This window comes from Notamacropus eugenii, chromosome 3, assembly GCF_028372415.1.
Source record: "Notamacropus eugenii isolate mMacEug1 chromosome 3, mMacEug1.pri_v2, whole genome shotgun sequence".
NCBI lineage: Eukaryota > Metazoa > Chordata > Mammalia > Diprotodontia > Macropodidae > Notamacropus > Notamacropus eugenii.
In genome coordinates, this window is record NC_092874.1 from 489,421,759 (window position 1) to 489,441,909 (window position 20,151).

The following is a 20,151-nucleotide window of genomic DNA, read 5'->3' on the forward strand; positions in this document are numbered from 1 at the left end:
AACCACTGTCAGGGTAAATGGACGAATGTTAAACATACATATGTTTACTGAAGGGCACAGCAGTTAATAAGAACTTAAGGCAGATGTTACCCGTGTTTAAAAAGGACCAAACTGAAGAGTGGGAGATTTCAACACCTGATTTGTAGAATGTGACAAATTGGACAGAATGTGTAGAACTGAGCAGTGCACTGGGAAAATCAACTATACAGATCTAACAAAGGAGATCAGCACAGTAGCTGGTGCACAGTAGGGACTTAAGGAAGGTCTGTTCTCTCCTATTCCCCTCTCCCCATATCTATGGACTTGGTTGAGAAGTTAATTTTATTAATATGTACGCAAGACAGTGACTCAGCCTGATCATATCATAGGCCATCAAGAACTGATAAAGGTACATTTTTATAGACATCGCACAATTTGAATAGAAATCAGTAAGGGAACTGGAACAAAACATGAAAGAAAAAAAAGAATGCCCTGCCTTTTGAGGGCACCTTGGGCTTATAGGGCACTTCCCTGGTGCAGTCCTGTGAGGAAGGTAATATGGTCTCTCCCATTCTACAAATGAGGAAACTGAGGCTCTGAGCTGTTGAGCAGCTAGTCTATTGTCCTTCTGGCTTAATAAGAGTCCCAGGTGAGATGGAAGCCAGAGCCTTGACTCCAAATCCAACCCACTTGGCCTGTCAGAGGACAACTCCTCAGGTTCTGCCCCCAGGACACAGGGCCCAAGTCATCCTCACAGAAGATGAGATCAGCATTTTGAGAGATTATTGTGCCAAGGATTTTACTCTGCTCGAGTCCCAAAGCTTTCCTGATAGCATTTCATAGCTGTGCGGACTCACCAGCTTCTCCGCTAGGTCCTCCTCAATCCTCCCCAAATGTGCACACTCACTTAGATATGCATTTGTCTCTCATCCCCTGCATCCTCCCCAACCCAGAATGTAATAAAATAATAGTGATAAAAAATAATAGCCAGAGTTTATATCGCACTTTAAAGTTCACAAATCACTTTACAAATATCTCATTTGATTCTCACAGCAGCCTTAGAAGACAGGTGTTAATATTCCCATTTTATAGAAACTGAGACAGGAAATTAGTGAAGCAACGGTTTTTCTGTGTCTGTGCCTTCTCGGGGCTAGCCTCACCCTCTCAGCTATCAGATATTAAACATGAGCAGCCCTTCTCTGGGCCTCAATGTCCCAATACCTGGGACCTGGGCTAGCTGGACTCAGATCCCTTCAGGTTGGACAGGGGAGTGACCACCCCCATATATCTAAGCAGGTGATGCACTCGTTGTTGGAAGGAGCTTGTGAATATCAAACACTTTTTTTTTGGTGGTGACTCTTTAGACCTTGGTCCACCTGAAGCTGAGGACACTCCCATCTTCCATTACCAGTGGGAACTCCTCTGCTTATGCTGACCATGTCATGGGTGGCCACATGCATACCAGAAGGGCCTACATGAGTATTTCTTGTTTAAGGAAAACTCAATGTACAAACTTGGAACCCAAAGAATTAAGACTATAAGCAGTACCTTCACATACAAGTTTCTCCAAATCCAAAGCCATCTTCAGGAGGGGTCCTTGGGCTGCTGGACAGGATGGCTCCATCTTCTGGCAACACCCTCCTCTGACATCACCCAGATCAGACAACAGACTATCCTCTGACTTGGTCCATAGAAACTCAGCACCATCGCTATCCACCTGAATTCAGGTCAGCTAACACATAGGAGTTGGTCACTGAGGTGAGATTCATATTTAGCCAGATACCAACTCTTAAAGCAGGGATGGAGGGATAAAGTGGGGATCCAATGGATCCTTTCAGTACTGAAGTGGAGGCTATGTTAGTTAGCAGTGACACCTGAGGGGCCTGAATGTGATGTCCCAGTTATGAACACAAATTCTCAGGCAAATAAAGGGGATTGAAAAGAGGTACTGGGATGCTGAGGATGGCCATAGAAGGTAGGTCTTAGTTTCAGGAAACCATGGAAAACTCCACCCTCCCAGGAGGATATCATGGTCCATTGTGGTCCAGCTGAGATGAACTTGGGGAATCGCTCCACTGTGGGGCAGACAGAGTCATCTCGGTTTTCATAAGGGAGTGGTGAGGAGTGAGCTTTTAGAATGCTGTTAATCTCTGACAGACTTGGCTACTCTGATCAATACAATGATTCATGACAGTTCTGAAGGACTCACGATGAAAAATACTGTCCCCTTTCAGTGGACAACCAAGCGTAGTGGTCTAATTTTTTCACTTTATTTTTCATGTGAGTGCATGTGTGCGTGTGTGCGTGTGTGCATGTGTGCGTGTGTGTGTGTGCATGCGTGTGTGTATGAGAGAGAGAGAGAGAAAGAAAGAGAGAGAGAGAGAGAGAGAGAGAGAGAGAGAGAGAGAGAGAGAGAGAGAAAGAGAGAAAGAGAGAAAGAGAGAGATGGCAAATATGGAGATGCTTTGCAGATATATAATTTGTATATTGCTTGCCTTCTCAATGGGTAAAGAAGGGGCTGGAAGGAGTTTGGAACTCAAAATTTGAAAAAAGAATGTTAAAAAGTAAATAAATCCATTTCTTTAGACAACCAAAATGCTATCAATTGGCCCTTTTCAATGTTCATCACCTTACCTGCTGTCCCTTCATTGTAGAGATCTGCGCCTCATCTCCATAGGGGGAGGTGCAGACGAAGTCATGCTTTCTATCATATGCAAGTACATGGACACACTTCCAAGGCCCAAATCAGTGAAACGATCTGAACAGAAACTTCCCTGAAGCTGGGATGCCTGCCTTGTGCACTGAGCAGACTGGGAATGTTTCCAGGGAAAATGCTAAACGTTCTCTTTCCCAATGCTGCTCTGACAAGTGTTCTGTACGTGGATTGAATAAACTATGACTGAAGCGTCACATCTGTGGAATATTTATTGGAACTGCTCATCTTGGGAGGATTCTTTGAGTGGTGAACATGTCCTGGTGCCTTGAAGACACGGGAGAGAATTCTAGAAAGTTCACGGTGGGGATGGGGTGGAGTATCTTACAAGAGATCCTATGTAAAGACAGCAGTGACCAGCCTGGGCCCTAACCCTAACCCTAAATGCAGCTCAGGTGCCATTTCTGCCTCATCGCTCTTTTCATGGGGTCTGCAAATGGGAAGGCCCTCAGGTGGCTAAGGGAGTCTAGGCTTCACAAAGACGTGGGTAATGTCCTTCTTTAGATGAGTCAAGACAACACAGTGAGATGGGAGCCAGTTGCCAGTTCCTGTGGCCTCTGGCTCCAGTTGGTGGATTTGAGGCTGGGCCCTTTGTCTCCTCCTGATTGGACCCCTCCACAAGAGGGGTGAGGTAGTCTGGGAGTCATCTTTTAGAAAGGAGAGCCTCCAACAAGGCCAGCTAGGGATAATAGTATGTATCCAGGTATACAGAAGGCACAAAATACATGGCATGGGGTGGGGGGAGGCCCTAGAAACTTGGAGGGGTCAGGCTTGAGTCAAACTAGCATGGAATGACATCATGGTGCACAGCCAATGCAAAGGCACAGAAGGCAGATGTCAGGAAGCCTGGAAAGGCAAATGGGGGTTGCCTGCTGGTGGCCTTCCAAAGCCAAAAGAATTGGTGCATGACCCTGGAGCTAACAGGGAGATGCTGAGCAGGGGATAGAGGGAGCAGAGGCAAGCCTGCAGGCAGGGAGGCTGGCCTGATCTCTGCGGCACCCCCAGAGGCCTGCATGCTGCTAGGCCAGGTCTGAGCTCACCCTGAGGCTCTCCATGTAGCAGGGAGAGACATTTCCCATTGGATGTTACATTGTGACCTGCCAAATTAAACTGTTACAGCTGTGCTGCCTTCATGGCCACATCTATGGTTCATCCTGAGGAGTCACATGCCACATCCTCTCAAAGATTTCTTCCTAATGACACGTTCCCTTGTGTCCTCCCCTCCCCTCCTCCCACCACTTTCATTCAGGCCTCACTGTAAGGAGAAAGGTGCAGTGGTCAGCCCACAGGAGAGCCGTGAATAAAGAAACCAAAGATGTGTGAGAAGGATTTCCACAGCATCCACTCAGACCATGATGACTGGGCAGGGGGAGTGAGGTCACTAGGGATATTACTAGAGCAGAAAGCACCTCACAAGTGGCAGGGAATAAACATTTATTAAGCACCTACTAGGTGCCAGGCCTTAACTAAGTATATTACAATCATTATCCCATTGTATCCTCTCAACAATCCTGGAAGACAGAGGTTACTATGCTCATTTTACAGATAAGGAAACTGAGGCAGACAGAGGTTAAAGTGATGGCTGCCTGCCACCTGAGGATCAGCTGGCTGAGCTAAGGATGGGGACTCATCTCCAGGCTGGCTGCAGGGGGAAGCTCTTGGAAGGGCCCCTCCCAGACTACCCAGCAGGACCCTTACAGGACAGAAGGAGCGAGCTGTGACTCAGTGGGTCTGGTAACACCATGCTGACCACAGAAGGATGCTGACAAACTTTTATTTCTAACCCAGTTACAGAAGAATTAAATTACAGGTGTGTTCATTCTAAAACAATCTGACAACAGGTAACAAACTCTCATTGCTTTTAAAGCAAATTTATTTTTAGATTCTCTAAAAAGGATGGTTCCTGGAGGTCGGGTCCATCACACTCACCCAGGCTCTTCTGTCACCCACTCATCTCCATGAGGAAAGAGCAAGGATCAGAGGGGACAAAAGTAGAGGCCAAGCTGGGGCCAAGACTCCAGACCAGAAGCTGAGCCCTAGAGCTGAGTGGTGGTTGACTGAGACCCAGGGGGCGGCCAAGAGGTCAAGATCCAAAGAATCAACTCTTGCCCCACAATGCGGCCACCAAAGGCAGGAAGGAGGATCAGACTGTGAGCTGGAGTCACAGTCTGAGAAATTCATCATCACACTGTTCCTCAGCTGGCACCAAAAACATCCCCCAAGACCAAGGTATCTTATAGAAGGAAGGAATGTTTGAAAGAGGAAGGAAAATGTCACCAGGTCTCTCCAGGTAGAATCACCTTTATCTACAAAGGGTACCACTGGGGTGGGTGAGAAGTGGGATGGGATAAGAGGAAAGAAAAGGGAAGGGAGAGGGATGAAAGAAGGGGAAGAAAGAGGGGAGAGAGAGAGGAAGGGAAGGGGGGGGTGGGAGGGAGAAGGAGGAAAGGGGAGGAGGCCGAGAGGAGGAGTAGGGGAATCCTGACTGGACCCTACGAACACCACGGGGATGTCTCTCTTCCCAAAGCCCAGACACGGCTCCCACACACCGCCCAGGCCGGGCCAGGCCGAGTCCCTGGGGCACAAACCAAGTCTGGCCCCCAAGGGAGAGGAGAGGCAGCTGCCCACTGCACAAATGTGATCCTCGGAGCCACTGGCATCACCTCAGTTTAATGATCCAATAAATGACAAAGAAGACAAAACAGCAGAAAAGGGCCATGTAGGCCAGGAGCTTGGCCTGGCTTCCCCGGGACAGGACCTTCAGCCTCCCCATGGTCTTGCTCAGGAAACCGGTGGTTGAATCAAACTCTGAGTCCTGTGAGAGGAAGGCAACAGCAGTCAGGTGTCTGTAGGGGCCCTGACCACTCCCACGTGGCTACTATCTGAGGAGTGACCTTCCCCAGGACAGTAGTATGACTACCCAGCTCAGACCCCTGGCCAGGTCTGGATCTGACCCCTTCCCTGGGGGCTCTGGCCCCACCCCCCACCCCTGGGAGTTCCCAGCTCAGCTTCCTTCCAGATTCGGTCTTTTTGGGGGTGACTGGCCCCACTTCCAGGGCCTTCCCTCTCAGGACCTGCCCCACATCAACACATCTGTTTGCAGGCTGGGAGCTCCTCCATGGAGGGCACCAGGCATGGGTAGAACTTACTGGGGGACTGAGTTCTTGGCCAGGGCCCCCCACAGAAACAAATTGGAGGCCAAGGCCAAGAGCTGATAGGGTCCCTTTCCCCTAAGAGTGTCATGAGACACTGGAGAGAAGGGAGAAGAACTGGCCCCTGTGTGGTCATGCTGTGCTTTCCCAGGGGGCTGCAGAGCCCCACTCAGGCCCACAGATCACCTAGGCTGGTCGCCTCTCTCTGCCAGGAGAATAGCCAGTGAGAAAGGTGGAAACCTGAGTAGGGGGAGTCTCGGTGAGGGACAAGATCAGGCCCCCCCATGAAAGAGGCTGTTTCTCCCTCCACCCCTGGAAGGAGAGGAAGGAGGCCCATTCCTAGCAAGTCCTGTATCCTGGTGCTCAGCCCAGACATCTCCTGTCCCTTCCACTTTTGGACCTCCAAGTCAGGAGCCCTTCTCTGGGAGACCAGCCTGTTCATCCCACTGGAAGGTTCAGCAGGAAGTGGGGGCAGAGGTCAGATCCTGCCCTCCTCCACATCGATCTCCGCCTCTCCCTAAGCCCTGATGGGGAGGGATCTTCCTTTGGGGCCCCCCTGGTCTAAGAAGAGAAGTGCTGGAAGGCAGAATCACTCTACAGGTCAGTCAGTTCATCTAAATTCCCTATTCCCCAACTGACAAATGGTCAGGACAGAGACAGAAGAAATCCAGGCTATCAACACCCTTATGAACAAATCCTGCAAATCAGTAATAATTAAGAGGAAAATTAATTAAAGCAACTCGGAACTACCACCCCAACCCCATCAGAATAGCAAAGATGACAAAAAAGGAAAATGACCAAGGCTGGAGAAACAGGCATGCTTATGCATTGCTGGTGGAGTTGTGGTCTGACCCTGACATTCTGGAAAGCAATGTGGAACTAGGCCCCCAAAAGGGACTAAACTGTGTGAACTCTTTGACCCAATGACATCAGCAGGCCTACATCCTAAAGCCATCTCCTAAGAGATGGATGAATAAATTAGGGCACATGCATAGGAAGGAAGGAAGGGATGTGGGAGAAGGGAATGAAGGATGGAATGAAGGGGGAAGGAGGGAGGAAGGAGGAAGAGGAGAGAATGGACAACAGAAGGAAAGGCAAGTAGGGAAAGAAAGAGGGAGGGAGGAAGGGTGAGAAAAAGTGAAAGAATGAGAAATACAGAATGAGGGAAAGGGAGAAAGAACTCAAAGGAAAGAGGACTTTTTTCCAAAGCCTGGAGGAAGTAGAACCAGGAAAGCCTGGGCCATAGCTTCTCACTGTAAACAGAAAGCGCTCTGAGAGGTCCAAGCCAAGGGCAGTGCAGTGATCACCCGGGCGTGAGAGGTAAGGGATGGTGGCCCCCGCCTCGTGCAGGGCCAATGGGGACGGGCTTGTTTTTCTTTTTCTTCTTTCCAGAAGGAAAGAGAGGAAGCAAAAACACCAACCTGATCATTGGAAAACTAAAACACATATAAAAACATGTCTGCTCTGCTCCAGTGGATTAAATTTCCAGACCGCCCCTGCCCATCACTCACCATCTCTGCCAGCATTTTGTTCTGATGCTTCACTTCGTGTCCGATTTCGATGGAAAGCTGTGAGGGGAGACAGGAGGCTGAATGTGAGGAGGCACGAGGCCTGGAGGCCGGAGGGGGGGAATGCCAGGGACCTTCCTCCTCCTCCCTCCTAATGGTCCCACCAAAGCCCGTGCTGCCTCCTACATTTCTGTCTGCTTTACTTCTCCATCTGCCCTGGGACTTTGCTGAACAAGTGAATCATGGGCTGGGGCAAAAACAGGGAGGGTCACGAAGCCAGGTTTGTTACTCAGTGGCTCAAAGAGAGGAAGGCTGGCAAACACTATGGGGGGGCAGATTTCCCCTGCAGCTCCTCCTCAACCCCCCACAGGCCTCAGAAAGCCTAGGGGAAGAGGGGCTTGCACAGCCCTCCCCAGGCTCAGGGGCTCCGAGGCTCAGGCCTGGATGTGCTGGAGCCCAGGATGCCTGCTTTGTGCCCCAGCTCTGGGCTCCCACTCACCGACTTGATGGCGGTCACCTTGGTGCGCAGGCTCTCAGTCAGCCGGGCGTTCTCCTCCTCCAAGGAACTGTAGCCGCTGTTGGCATAGCTGTGGTGCCCGGGGGGTGCCCCACCTTCACCTGGCACAGCACGGGGAGGGGAGTTAGATCCATCTACCTGGGGGTCCTTCTCCAGGGGTTCCATCTTGGGGGGGGGCCCTGCCGCCCCCAGAATCTTCACCTACTCCAGAAAGCCTGCTCTGCCCCCTCCGCCACCCAAGCTGGAGTTAACTTCTGTCTTTCTTTGCATCCCTAGAACTGGGGTGGTGCCTGGCATGCAGTAGGCGCTCAATAAATGCTTGGATGTGTGCTGCCTTCTCTCCCCAGAGCCTCGCTCATCTAAGAAATGGGCTGATTCCCCTGCCCCCCTTCCCAAAGATCAGCCCCAAGGATCCCCAGAGTGACGTGGACCCACGGCGCCTTCTGTGTGGCGGAACCTGGACGGAGCTTGGGGGGAGGGGCTAGGCTGCTCCCCCCACCCCGTCAGAGGTCAAAGTCCGGCGCCGGGGTTTTGACAGGCAGGCACTGACCCCGATGCCAGGCGGCACCAGGAGGCGGCAGGGGAGGAGGAGGTTTGGAAGGACCCTGTACAGTGGGAGAAACTGAGGCAGCTGGGGGGGCGTGACCTGCCCAGGGTAAAGGCCACGGGGCTCACAGTCTGCACAGGCGGCAGAAAGCCTAGGGGCGCCCCCCTCCAAGACCGCTGGGCCCCCTCAGGCCTGGACCTCGCTCTCCAGCCCCGGAAAGCGCCCATACGGCCGCGCCCCCTGCCTCGGTTTCCCCTACTGTCAAGAATCCCGCCCCCAACCTCGATTTCCCTAACTATCGCAGAAGCCCTCCGAATTCCTTCCCCTCGTCTACCTCAGTTTACCCGTCTCCCGTCCCACTCACCGAGGCCCGCGCGCCGCATCGTGACCCCCAAACCCCGGTCTTTCTCCCGCCACGTCAGCGCCGAGGTCTGCGCGGGGTGATGACGTCACGGACAGCGCGGCCGGGAATCACAACCCCGCAGGCGGGGCTCCGCGGGGCCTTCTGGGAAATGTAGTCCCGGAAAGTGCTGTGGGCACTTGTGGGAAGCGTAGTCCAGGAAAGGACGTGGGGTCCTTGGATCCCTCCTCCGAGGGTGGGAGACGGGCGGGTGTGGCACTCTGAGCCGGGGACCTGGTTGGGGAGCTCCCACGGCGGGTCGCCCAGGCCAGCACCATGGCCACCCCTGCCGCCGCGGGGAGCATTCAGGTCCTTTTGAGGAAAGGGAGGTTGGGGGCGGGCGGGGGGGCTGTGGTTGACTTGACCCAACCTGAGACCCCCAACCCTCTCCAATGGTGGCGGGGGTCACGTTCCCTTTCCTCCCGCCTCCCTCGCCGCGTGTGTATGCCCCTTGGGTAAAGTTCGGTGTGTTGTTTCCCCCCCTTCCCCCACTCCCCCCGTTAGAATGGAAGCCTTTTGGGGGCAGGGACTCTGCTCCTGCCTTTCCTTGGACCTTCAGCACTATTGCCCGTCTGTCACCCTGTGGGATCTTAATAAAGTATGGACAAATAAATGAACTACGAAGAATTTGAAACAACCCCCAGCACCCACCCTCCCAGCTGGAGGGACAGCTCCCTCCTCTGGTCTTCACCCCTCGTCCTCAGCACCCAGCCTGCACATCTGGTCCCGCATGTTGTCCCATCGATCAGTTACAGACCCGAGGTAGTTACTTTGTATTTCCTTCAACTCCTTTCCCTGTTTCTTAAAAGGGGGGTTACCTTGTCTTTAGGAACACTGTTAACTTCAGGAATGTGTGAGAGATCATCCCAGAGGAGAGAAAGACCTAGTTTTAAAGTGAACTAGGTTCACTAAAGTGTCAAAATACGGTGTCTAGGAGAGAGAACCAGAGACGGGGAGGGTTCGGAGGAGTCAGAAAGAGAAAGAGAAAAGAGAGATAGAGATGGGCAGTAGGGAAGGACCTGGAAGACCTGAAGAGGTTAGGGAGGGGAGAGAAAGAACTGAGGGTACGATCATCTGCTGGAGAAGTGAGATGCAATCACGTTCCCTGACACATGACAGGCCTTGGCAAGGAGAAGGGCCACAGTTTTTAGAGGCTGGGGGAGAGAAGGAGATGTACTCTTGGGCCCCCTCCCCCAAGGTGCCCATGGCCCCATCCCACCTCCCCCCAGGTGCTCCTGGTCCCCATCCCACCTCCCCCCAGGTGCTCCTGGTCCCCATCCCACACCCACACAGATGCTCCTAGCCCCACCATATATTTCTGGGTGTGCCTACTGTCTCCTGCTGCTGGGTAAAGGCATTTTTACTTTTGTTTTTGGATGTTTAGGGTCTTGATAAATGCCTGTTGATTGATGCATTGAATTTGAGGTGTGTGTCTGCAGGGGAGGAATGTGAAATAAGACTGGAGTACTAGGAGAAAGATTATGCAGGTCCTTAAATGCCAGGCTAAGGAGTTTGTAGTGAGAAAGGCATCGTGTGGTCTGACATGTACCTTAGGAAGGTTGTTTTGGAGTCCATATAGAAAACGTGTGTTATTAGTCCTGTCTGACTCTGTGATTCCTTTTGAGGTTTTCTTGGCAAAGATACTGGAGGGATTTGCCATTTCCTTCTCCAGCTCATTTTACAGAAGAGGAAACTGAGGCAAAGAGTTTTAGATAATGTATCCAGGGTAACACAAATATTAAATGTCTGAACCCAGATTTGAACTCAGGAAGATGAATGAGTCTTCCTGACTCCAGGCCCAGCACTCTATCCACTGCATGACCTGGCTGCCCCTATGGAAGATGTATTGGAGAAGAGAGTAGAACCAGAAGATCCAATATCAGGCTGTTCTAACAGCCCAAAAGAAAACCAATGGGAGAGATGTGAGGAGGGGCAGCTGACAGGCCTTGTCACCATCTTGGATGTGGGGACCACTGGATGATTCCTAGGTTGGGAGCCTGGGGAATGGGGTGCCCCCTGCAGTGACGGGGGCTTGGAGGCAATAGAGTGAGTTGTGCTTTGGGGATGCTGACTTTGAGATGCCTCTAGGGCATCCAGTCTTGCCAGGCTTAGAGGCCTGAGGGCTACCCGAGTCTTACCTTATCTATCGCAGGTCTTCGGCTGGCCAAACCGGATAAACGTATGAGAGAAGAGACCTTCTGGAGTCGAACAAGGGTTAGGCTTTATTCAGGGTCTTGGTTACATGTGCAGGGGGAACTCTTCCTTAGGAGAGAGAGAAATCTCCCAAGGAGGCAAAGATCTTACAGTAAGAGAATGGAAGTGGAAGTGGAAGTGGGGAGAGAGGGGAGAGGGAGGAGCGAAGAGAGGAGAGAAGGAAGAGGGGCCTTCTGTCCTGTAAGGGCCCTTCAGCGCTAACAGTGCCTTCAGGCTTTCCTGACCCTACTTAAGCTCTCCGGCCGCATAGTTTGCACCTGAATACCGTGCCTGTTAGATAACAATAGGTGTGCTCAGATCTGGGCCAATCTCGAGGGCGGGGATGCTCTCTCCCAGCACTTTTCGCACGGGAAGAGGCGGAAATGCACGAGATAGCTCGGTCTCACACCTCAATTCCCTGCTGTTCCCTGGGGGGCCTCATGAGAACGCTAAGATTTAGAAGTCCTCACCTTTACCTGCCTGAGACTGTCCACATGGAACTGAGCTTACACCCCCAACACAGTCTGAGATATCCACTGGGCAGGGAGAGATGTGAGGCTGGAGGTCAGCATAGCAAAGTAGAACTGAGAATCACAACAGAGAGATGGCCATTGAATTCATGGGAGTGGATAATGCCTCTGAGAGTGGAGGCCAGAGAGGTCTAGGCAAGTCAGGCATTTAGGAGAAATCCTCTACTCTGCCAGACTTATGCCTTCCTGGGGGAAGGGCTGAGGTTAGGTCCTGCTCTCACAGGAAATCTTCTGGCCCAGTGGGGAGGAGGGCAACACATGGGGTAAGCTGGAGATGACTCCCAGAGGGAAGGCAGGAGGTCTGAGGAGGCTGAGGGACTCCAGCTGAGCCAGGAGGCAGAAATGAAGAGAGAGCGCTGATGCTGATGTCGGAGCAGCCACAACCCGTAGAGTCCGGAGACAGGAACAGCAAGGATGCCCACTGGAAAGTAACGTCGGGCCAGGATGTGACCGGGAATTCATGTCTGGTCCTAGTGACAGCAGGGAGCCCGTGGGTTTGAATGAAGAAGGGGGTGCCATGTTTAAGGAAGGCCGATCCAGTGTGCCAAGTGATGAGGGTCAACTCCAGGGCAACCATGGCAGAGGACAGAACAGGCCCTGGGGATGATACATAAAGGTGTAGAGGGAGAGGGAGAGAGGGCAAAGGACTGCTCCCTCTGGGGAGACCGGAGAAGGGGAGGAGAAGAGACATGAAAGGGGACTATGAGGTGAGGTTTGGGATCCATCCCAAACGGTTCTGTGACCTTGGCTTCCTTTAGCAGCTCATTTGGGGCAAAAGCAGAGGGAGGGGAGGAGCAGTCTGCCCCTGGGGCTTGGCAGCTACACAATTAAGGGTGGGAGTCTGGAGAGACAGGACTGAGTAGAACTGATGAGGGTGGGGGAGTGGAAGCAATGCTCTGTAAGGGAAGGAGCTAGCGGGGATCTCAAGGCAGAGGGAAGGCATCTTTATTGCTCTACTATATTATGTTTATTTTATTTCATAATGTTTGGTTTTTTTCGTAAATTAAAAATACAGTAAAAAAAAGAAAAAAGCGCTCATGTGAAGAGGGTGGAGACAGATGCCCCCAGTGTGGATGTGGACAAGTGGACGACTAGGAGGGGGCAGTGTCCCTGGGGCTGTGGGGCAGGAGCAGTGCTGATGGTGTCCCAGGCGGTGACTTGCGTGTCCCCAGGGGAGGGTGCCCTTTGGGATGCTGACTCATGCAGCCCCAGAGCCAGCCTGGGGCTCAGCCCTGATCAAGATGTCCCTGCATGCAGCCCAACCTTGCCTAGGGGAGGGCAAGGGTTTTCTGGGGCAGCCTCCATTTGGGCCAGTCATCATCCACACTGTTATCAATGAGCAGAAAGTGCCTGGTTAGATGATTTATTGGCATCCAAGCTCAGTTGTCTCCTGCTGCCTCCTCCCAACTCCGTCCCCCAGGGCCCTGCCTCCCACCCTCCTCTGCATGTCTCACTCACCCAGTATTTACCTTGTGTTTGTCTCCAGGGAGATGATGATATGACTTGCAGCTCACTTTGATTGGAGTGCATAGGGCTGTACAAAGTCCCCAGCCTCACTTTCTGCTCCAGAGCCATCTGGGTGCAGTGGTCAGATATTCATCAGAACGACTGGAGATGGTCCCACTCCAACATTTGCCAAGGATTCGTTGAGCTCTACTGTATGCCCAGCTTGGGACCACTAGGAGATGCCTTAGTGCCCAGAGCTCCAAGCCTGGAATCAGGAAGATTCATCTTTGTGAGTTCAAATCTGACCTCAGACAGTGACTAGTTGTGTGACTCTGGGCACTTCACCCTGTTTGCCTCAGTTTCCTCCTCTGTAGAATGAGCTGGAGAAGAAAATGGCAAATCATTCCATTATCTTTGTTTAAATGGGGTCAAGACTGAAACTGCTGAACAACTCTAAACAAAAATATGCCCAGCTCAGTTCTAGGCATGGGGTGGGAGAAAGAGGGGCAAGCATGCCTTGTAAGTTTCCTGCATCACAGGGAAGAAATGCCACAAGCTTTTATTAAGCACCTACTACATGCAGGCTGGGGACTGGCAATTTGAAGACAAAACAAGTCTGAATCTGCATAGTGAGGGTGACACAGAGCCCATCATTCAAGGGCAGGGCTGTTGCCCTGAGAGTCCAGGGTGGGGACTCTTCTCTGACATCTGTTCCAGCCCTGAAGAGCTGTTCTATCCATTTTTGGGAACCAAGTGCCTAGAGCTGCGGATGGGAGGGAGTGTATAGCTAGCGCAACCCTTGCATTTTACTAAGAATGAAGCTGAGACCTAGCCGGGGTGACAAAAGCCATCAATGGTAGAGTCAGAATTCAGACCCAGCACTCCTTATCTGTATAATGGGAATGAAAATGTCAATTGGGTCAAAGTCTTCCCAAAGTCCCCCTGACACCTCATTGGGGTTTGAAGTTGGCTCAGCCTTTGGCCCCAAGGCTATCTCCACCACACTCTAACCCCACTGGGCTCTGTGAAGCTGGAAAGATGCAGGGACAGGCTCAGCAGCAACCTGAACCTGCAGCAGATGACCAGTCTTCTTAAGGACTCCTGGGGCTCAGCATCATAGATGAGCTTCGTGGCCTTGGTGGCCTGGAAAGAAAAGCAAAACCACCAGGGCTTTCTTCATTCCAGACCCCTTCCTTGGGGTGATCTCTCCCCCAAACCTTCCCTTCTTCCCATGATCAAGTGAGAATGACCATGTAAAACTTCATCCCCCTAAGTCACTCAGGCTCAGCACCTTGGAGCATTCTCATCTCCTCTCTCACACTCACCCCATATATCTAATATGTCACTATGTCTCGTTGTTTCTACCTTCACAATATCTCTGGTGTGAGCTCCCACCCTAGGACAGGCCCTCATCACTTCCTATGGCAGTAACTGGGAGGAAGGGTCTGCCTGCCTCGATCTCCACCCTGCTCCCAGCTCATCCTTCATTCATCCCCCAAAGGGATTTTCCTAAAGGTCCAGCCATGTCACCCCCTCCCCAATAAACTGCAGTGGTTCCCTATGGCCTCCAGGATCAAGTCCTTCTCCTCAGAGACAGCCTTCTATCCACCCTGTAAGTATGTGGTACCCAACTATTCACTGACACATTCTCTTCCATCAGGCTGAGCACCTGAAAGAGAGGGGCTGTCTTTGCCTTTCTGCGTATCCTCAGAGTTTAGCACAGTGTCTGGCACACAATAAGTGCTTAATAAAGAGTTGGTGTTTCCTCTGTGGGTTGACTGATGGTGGTGGAAAAGGAGGCAGAGAGTATTAAACATTGCACTAATCACAAGTTTCTAGACTCTGGGAAACACTGAATTGGCCTTTGCTCCCTGCCAAGTGGCAGGGATCAATGAACTCACTGTGGGAGGAAGTAAAGCTTCAGAAGATCCAGCAGAAGGGGGGTCCCAGGCTTTCCCTGGAGAAGAGCATCAATGGGCTTGAGGAAGCCCCCAGGGGTCCCACAGGCCACAGCAAGCTCTGTCTCATGGGACATATAGTCAATCCCAAGGGACCACCATGACAGCAGTCATCACACCTTACACACCTGTATCTGCTGACAAGGAAGAGAAATTCCACAACAAGTTCTAGAAATGAATGAATGAACAAAATCTTAGGAAGCGCTCAGGCCAGGCCAAGCACTAGGCAAAGCTCTGGTGGAAGTGAGCCTACATGGAGGAGGTTAGAGATGCCGGGCTGACAGAAGGGCCCCAGGCTCCTCTGGGGCAGTGGCCAAGCAGAGGGCAACATGCTCTCACAGACAGATATGAACACTGAATGCTTTGGGGGCACACATTGAAAACAAATGAAATTATTTGATTTAATGTTGATCTAACATCCAAGACATTTCTTCATTACAGGCAGACACAGATAGAGATGGAGAGACACAGAGATGCTCAGAGAGACAGACAGAGATGAAGAAACACAGAGAGACACAAACACAGAGACAGCAGAGAACAAGAAAGAGAAAGAAGGGAGGGGGAGGAGAAAAGAAGGGAAGAGAGCTCCAGACTGGCATGTCAAACGTCTTTCCATCCCAAGATGATTCTAGGTCCCCATCTCAAACAAGAAAGATGCAGCTTTGTGTTAATATTTCCAAAGGATCGTGGTTAGGTCCTTCCCTCAACCTCCCAGCTTGGCTTCTAGGCTGGTTCCTTACTTGACTGCCCCTCTCCAGGACTGAACAAAGGTTTCCTTCTGCCTCCAATATTTTAGCCTTGAATGGGAAAGAGGACAGCGGCTTTCAGTGGGTCATGGTGCCAATTTTCTGGACCTTCAGTGACTGGCTACTGAGAGGGTGGTGGTTACAGCCTGCTTCCTTGGACTATGGCTGGTGGTATGGGGGGCACAGTTGCTGCCAGGGTTCCCGACCTTATCGCTCATTGGTTGGCTTTGTTGGTGAACAGGGATGGTAGGCTGTTTCTCAAAGCTCACTGCTCTGAGGATGGTGGCAAGACTGAGCTGGAATATTTGGGAGAAAGGGGATCCTAGAGACAGAGGGCCCAGTTTTAAATCCAACCTTTTACTTTCTAACTTTGTGACCTGTGGAAAGATAGCCCTTCATGGGTCAATTTCTTCATCTGAATGAATGAATGAATGAGGGAGGGGAACACTGATTAGGTCCCTACTATGTATCAGGCACTGTGCTAATTTGCTTCTCACAACAAGCCTGGGAAACAGGTGCTTTTATTACTCTTATTTTACAGTTGAGGAAATGGAGGCAGACAGCAATGAAATGACTTGCCCAGCATCGTCAGATCTTCCTGATACCAAGCCTAGAGCACTACTCACCACCTAACGGCCATAGCGTCATTTCTTGGAGGACAAATTGTTCTTTGGAGTGTGTTCTTTCTTCTTCCCTCTTTAGGAGGAGGCTCATGTCTGATTCTTAGCTAGAAATGTCCAGTGGTCCTTCCCTTCCACATCATCATCTTCATCATCATTGTTACCCCTCCAGCATCATCTCCTCATCCCCAGCAGCCTGACTTTCCTCAGTGTCCTCATGAACCATTGTGGGCAACCCCCTTTGAGAAGATCTGACCAATGCAAATCCCGACAATGAAAACCCTAAATTATGGAATGAAGCCTTGTTTTACTCAAGGGATGCTTTTTTATGGGAAAAGATTCACCAGGATTCCTCTAAAAATAGTCAGCTCCTCTCAAACATTCAGTCTGGCTTCTATGCAATTTTCCAGGAAATTATGCCAAGTGAGTCACATCCATAGTTGCGACCCCTTGGCATGAATAATTACCATTGTTTCCAGAGAGAGGTTGGTGGTTCTTCTGAACAGCCTCTGCTCGATCCCTGTGGATGATTTTTTTCTTTTTCCCTTCCATGGCTAAACTCCTTGTTTTGGTGGGCTGTTTTCGTCTGGAGGGCTAGGAGTCTGCTGACTGTACTGTTTTGGGCTTCTGTGCTCATCTTCCAGGGGCTCAGGGAATTCTCATCCCAGTCCCAGGCAGGGGAATCCTTCTCTGGGCTGTGGCAGTTTCCCAACATATATTGGATTTGATTAGACAGTGTCCCAAAGCCAGCAGCATCTCCTGAAGATGAGCACCTCCAACTGCCTGTTGAGAATTTAGCTCCTCTCTATTAAAAAGGAAACCCATTATGGGTGCCAGGGTTTATTGTTGCAGTGGCCACTCATGGTCCAGTTGTTTCTTGATCTTTAGGTCAACAGCCCTAGCCAGGACAGGGTGATGAAGGATCCAAAGAAGGACAAGGGAGTTTGATGATGGAGCCTGAGTCAGGGGGATGGGACCAGCACTGACTGGCCTTGAGAGAGACGTTGCTGTGTAATTGACTGCTCTGTCTCCTGGAGGCATCCCTGACTCTTCACCCCTTGCACCCCTCTTCCGCTACTTTGGTCGCTCCCCTTCTCTCCATGAGTATAGCTTCATTATTTCTGGCATCACCAATGACTTCCAAACTGATCTCCCTGCCTCATCTCTCTCTTCTCCAAGCCACTCTCCATGTATCTTTCAAATTGACATTGGTAAAATGAAGTTCTGACTATATCACCTTTCCTCCTCAAAAATCTTCAGTGGCTCCTTTTACCTCTGAGGTCAAATTCAAAATCCCCAGCCCAGCATTAAAGCCCTCTACAACTGGCTTTCTTGTCATTTTCCATATGGTTTCTCTTTGCAGAGCTCCTGTCTGGTCCCATTGGCTGTCCTGCCACACAGACTGACATCTCTTGTGGAAATGCCCTCCCCTCCCTTCTGCCCTTCCTGAAAAGCCCTGTTCCAGGGATTTCTCCTCCAGGAGGGACAGACTCTTCTCCTGCCTCTTTAATGGCCACTGTAACAATGAAAGAAGTCACTTTGTATCATTTCTCCTCCCTCTTTCATGGCCACTGTAACAAAGAAGGAAGTTACTTTGTAACTACTGGGACTTGGTGAGGATTGAGCACCTAGCAGTTAAATGTCTAAGGATGGATTTAAACTCAGGTCTTCCTAACTCCAGGTTCGATTCTCTGTCCTGTACATAATTGTGTGGCAGCTATGTGTCTCAGTGGGTAGATTACTGGGCCTGGAGTCAGGAAGACCTGCCACAGATGCTTACTAGTTGTGTGACTTTGGGCAAGTCACTTAAATGCCATTTCTGGGAAATGGGGATAATAATATCACCCATCTCCCAGGGCGATTCTGAGGATTGAATGAGAAAATATTCATAAAGTGCTTAGCACAGTGCCTGGCAAGTGCTCTATAAATGTCACTATTATCATTTTATGTAAGTATTCATGTGACAATATAATAATATTCAATGTTACATTAGTATTATTACTATTCTCTATTGTTACCATCAATGTAATGTAAGCTGGTCTGTGGTGGGGACTGCTTTGTTTCCTTTGGTCCTCAGTGCCTAGTACACAGTAGGTACTTAATAAATGCATGTCAAATTGGATCCCTATTTCAGAGATGAAGTCACTGAGGCTCAGAATTGTTAAGTGACTTACTCAGGATCACACAGCTGTTAGTGGTCAGAAGTGGGACTTGAATCTAGTTCTTTGATGAGTCCAGGAGCAGCCTGAGTAAATGGAGACAGCCTCTGGACCCAATCTGGAGTCAGAGGAGCTGGATTCAAATTCTACCTGGGAGGTTTAATCTAGGCTCCCTGATGTCTCTGATTCCAAATTCATCACTCCTTCCTACCATGTACCTCTTTCCTTTATCTCTTCCTGGTCTTTTTCAGTTTCTGTCTCTGACTGTCTCTCTGACTATCTTTGTTTCTCTCATTCTCTGGGTGCCCAAAGGAGAGAGTTTCAAGGACCACTGTTTCCTCCTTCAAAAAGTGGGAGATCCAGTCCAAACAATAACCCCTCCATCAGGGCCCACTTTGTATGAGAAAGGTCCATTAGTATGTGTGATAGTGGGGATAGGGCAGGTGATAGGGCATGAGATAGGTGCAGCTAGGTGGTGCTGCAGTGCACAGAGTGCCAGGGTTGGATTCAGGAAGACTCATCTTTGTGGGTTCAAATCTGACTGGGGGGGGAGGGGACAGACCCAAGATAGTGGAGTAGAAAGATGCGCCTACTCTAGCTCTTCCCCCATAACCCATAAAATATCTGTAAAACAATGACTCTATACAAATTCTAGAGCAGTAGAAGCCACAAAATGACAGAGTGAAAGAGATTTCTAGCCCAAGGTAGCCTGGAAGGCAGGCAAGAAAGGTCTATTACATGGGGCACAAAGTGAAGCCCAGCCCAGCTTTGGCACTGGCAGGAACAGGACTGAAACAGGCCTCAGGGGTGGAGTCCCCAGGAGAAAGCTTTTTCACCTGGATGAGAAGGGAACAGGGTCCTCCCCTAGCCCCAACCCCAGACAGCACTAGTGGTGGTGGCAGCAGCAGCAGCAGCAGCAGCATCTATTGTTGGAGCCCTCAGTCTAAAGTCCCTGGGGGAATTGAGCCTCTAGTCTGGATCTCAGTCCTGAGTGGTGGCCCTGGGGTGAGGAGGAGTGCAGGCTGGTGTGGTAGAGCTGGTGGAGGCTCTGGAAAGGTAATTTTACTTGCAAATCCTGGGCAGTAAAGCTTTGGTAGCTCCCAGAGCAGAGAACAGGCCAGGAGAGGAGTAAATTCCTCTCCCTTGATTGTGCCACCTTAGAGGAACTGAGAACTTACAGGTTCCCAGAGTATATACCCCCTCTTGACAAAGGACTCAAAAGTCAAGTAACTGACTGGGAAAATGCCCCAAAAAGGGAAAAAAATAAGACTATAGAAGATTACTTTCTTGGTGAACAGGTATTTTCTTCTATTCTTTCAGATGAGGAAGAACAATGCTTACCATCAGAGGAAGACATAAAAGTCAAGGCTCTGCATCCAAAATCTCCAAAATAAATATGCAATGGTCTCAGGCAATGGAAGAACTCAAAAAGGATTTTGAAAATCAAGGAAGAGAGGTGGAGGAAAAATAGGGAAGAAAAATGAGAGAGATGCAAGAAAACCATGAAAAGTGAGTTAACAGCTTGCAACTTTGCTAGACCCCAAAAAAATGCTGAAGAAAGTAACACCTTAAAAAATAGGCTAACTCAATTGGCAAGAGAGAGATCCAAAAAGCCAATGAGGAGAAGAATGCTTCAAATCTGGCCTCAGGAAACTATGTGACTCTGGGCAAATCACTTCACCC

At 50.4% G+C, this 20,151-nt stretch overlaps 2 protein-coding genes across 2 annotated transcripts in view; one reads left to right on the forward strand and one right to left on the reverse strand.

Annotated features, from left to right (window-relative positions):
• LOC140497848 (probable acyl-CoA dehydrogenase 6) overlaps positions 1 to 2,889 on the forward strand; it is a 29,574-nt gene extending 26,685 nt beyond the window's left edge. The window contains 1 exon segment of the mRNA XM_072599308.1: positions 2,634 to 2,889. Coding sequence (XP_072455409.1) covers positions 2,634 to 2,757 — 124 coding nt within the window. The 3' untranslated portion in view covers positions 2,758 to 2,889.
• A 1,561-nt stretch (positions 2,890 to 4,450) lies between these two features.
• BET1 (Bet1 golgi vesicular membrane trafficking protein) lies at positions 4,451 to 8,903 on the reverse strand. Its single transcript, XM_072599309.1, has 4 exons — positions 8,781 to 8,903; positions 7,852 to 7,970; positions 7,356 to 7,412; positions 4,451 to 5,507 (listed from the first exon to the last, which is right to left on the reverse strand). The coding sequence occupies exons 1-4, from the start codon at positions 8,797 to 8,799 to the stop codon at positions 5,352 to 5,354; spliced, it is 351 nt and encodes a 116-aa protein (XP_072455410.1). The 5' UTR covers positions 8,800 to 8,903; the 3' UTR covers positions 4,451 to 5,351.
• Positions 8,904 to 20,151: the final 11,248 nt, after the last annotated feature.

Coding starts and splice junctions, on each gene's coding strand:
- BET1 (XM_072599309.1), bottom strand. Junction 7,413..7,851: donor AGGTGACCGCCATCAAGTCG/GTGAGTGGGAGC, acceptor CTCCCCTCACAG/CTTTCCATCGAAATCGGACA. Junction 5,508..7,355: donor ACAAAATGCTGGCAGAGATG/GTGAGTGATGGG, acceptor TTCCTCTCACAG/GACTCAGAGTTTGATTCAAC.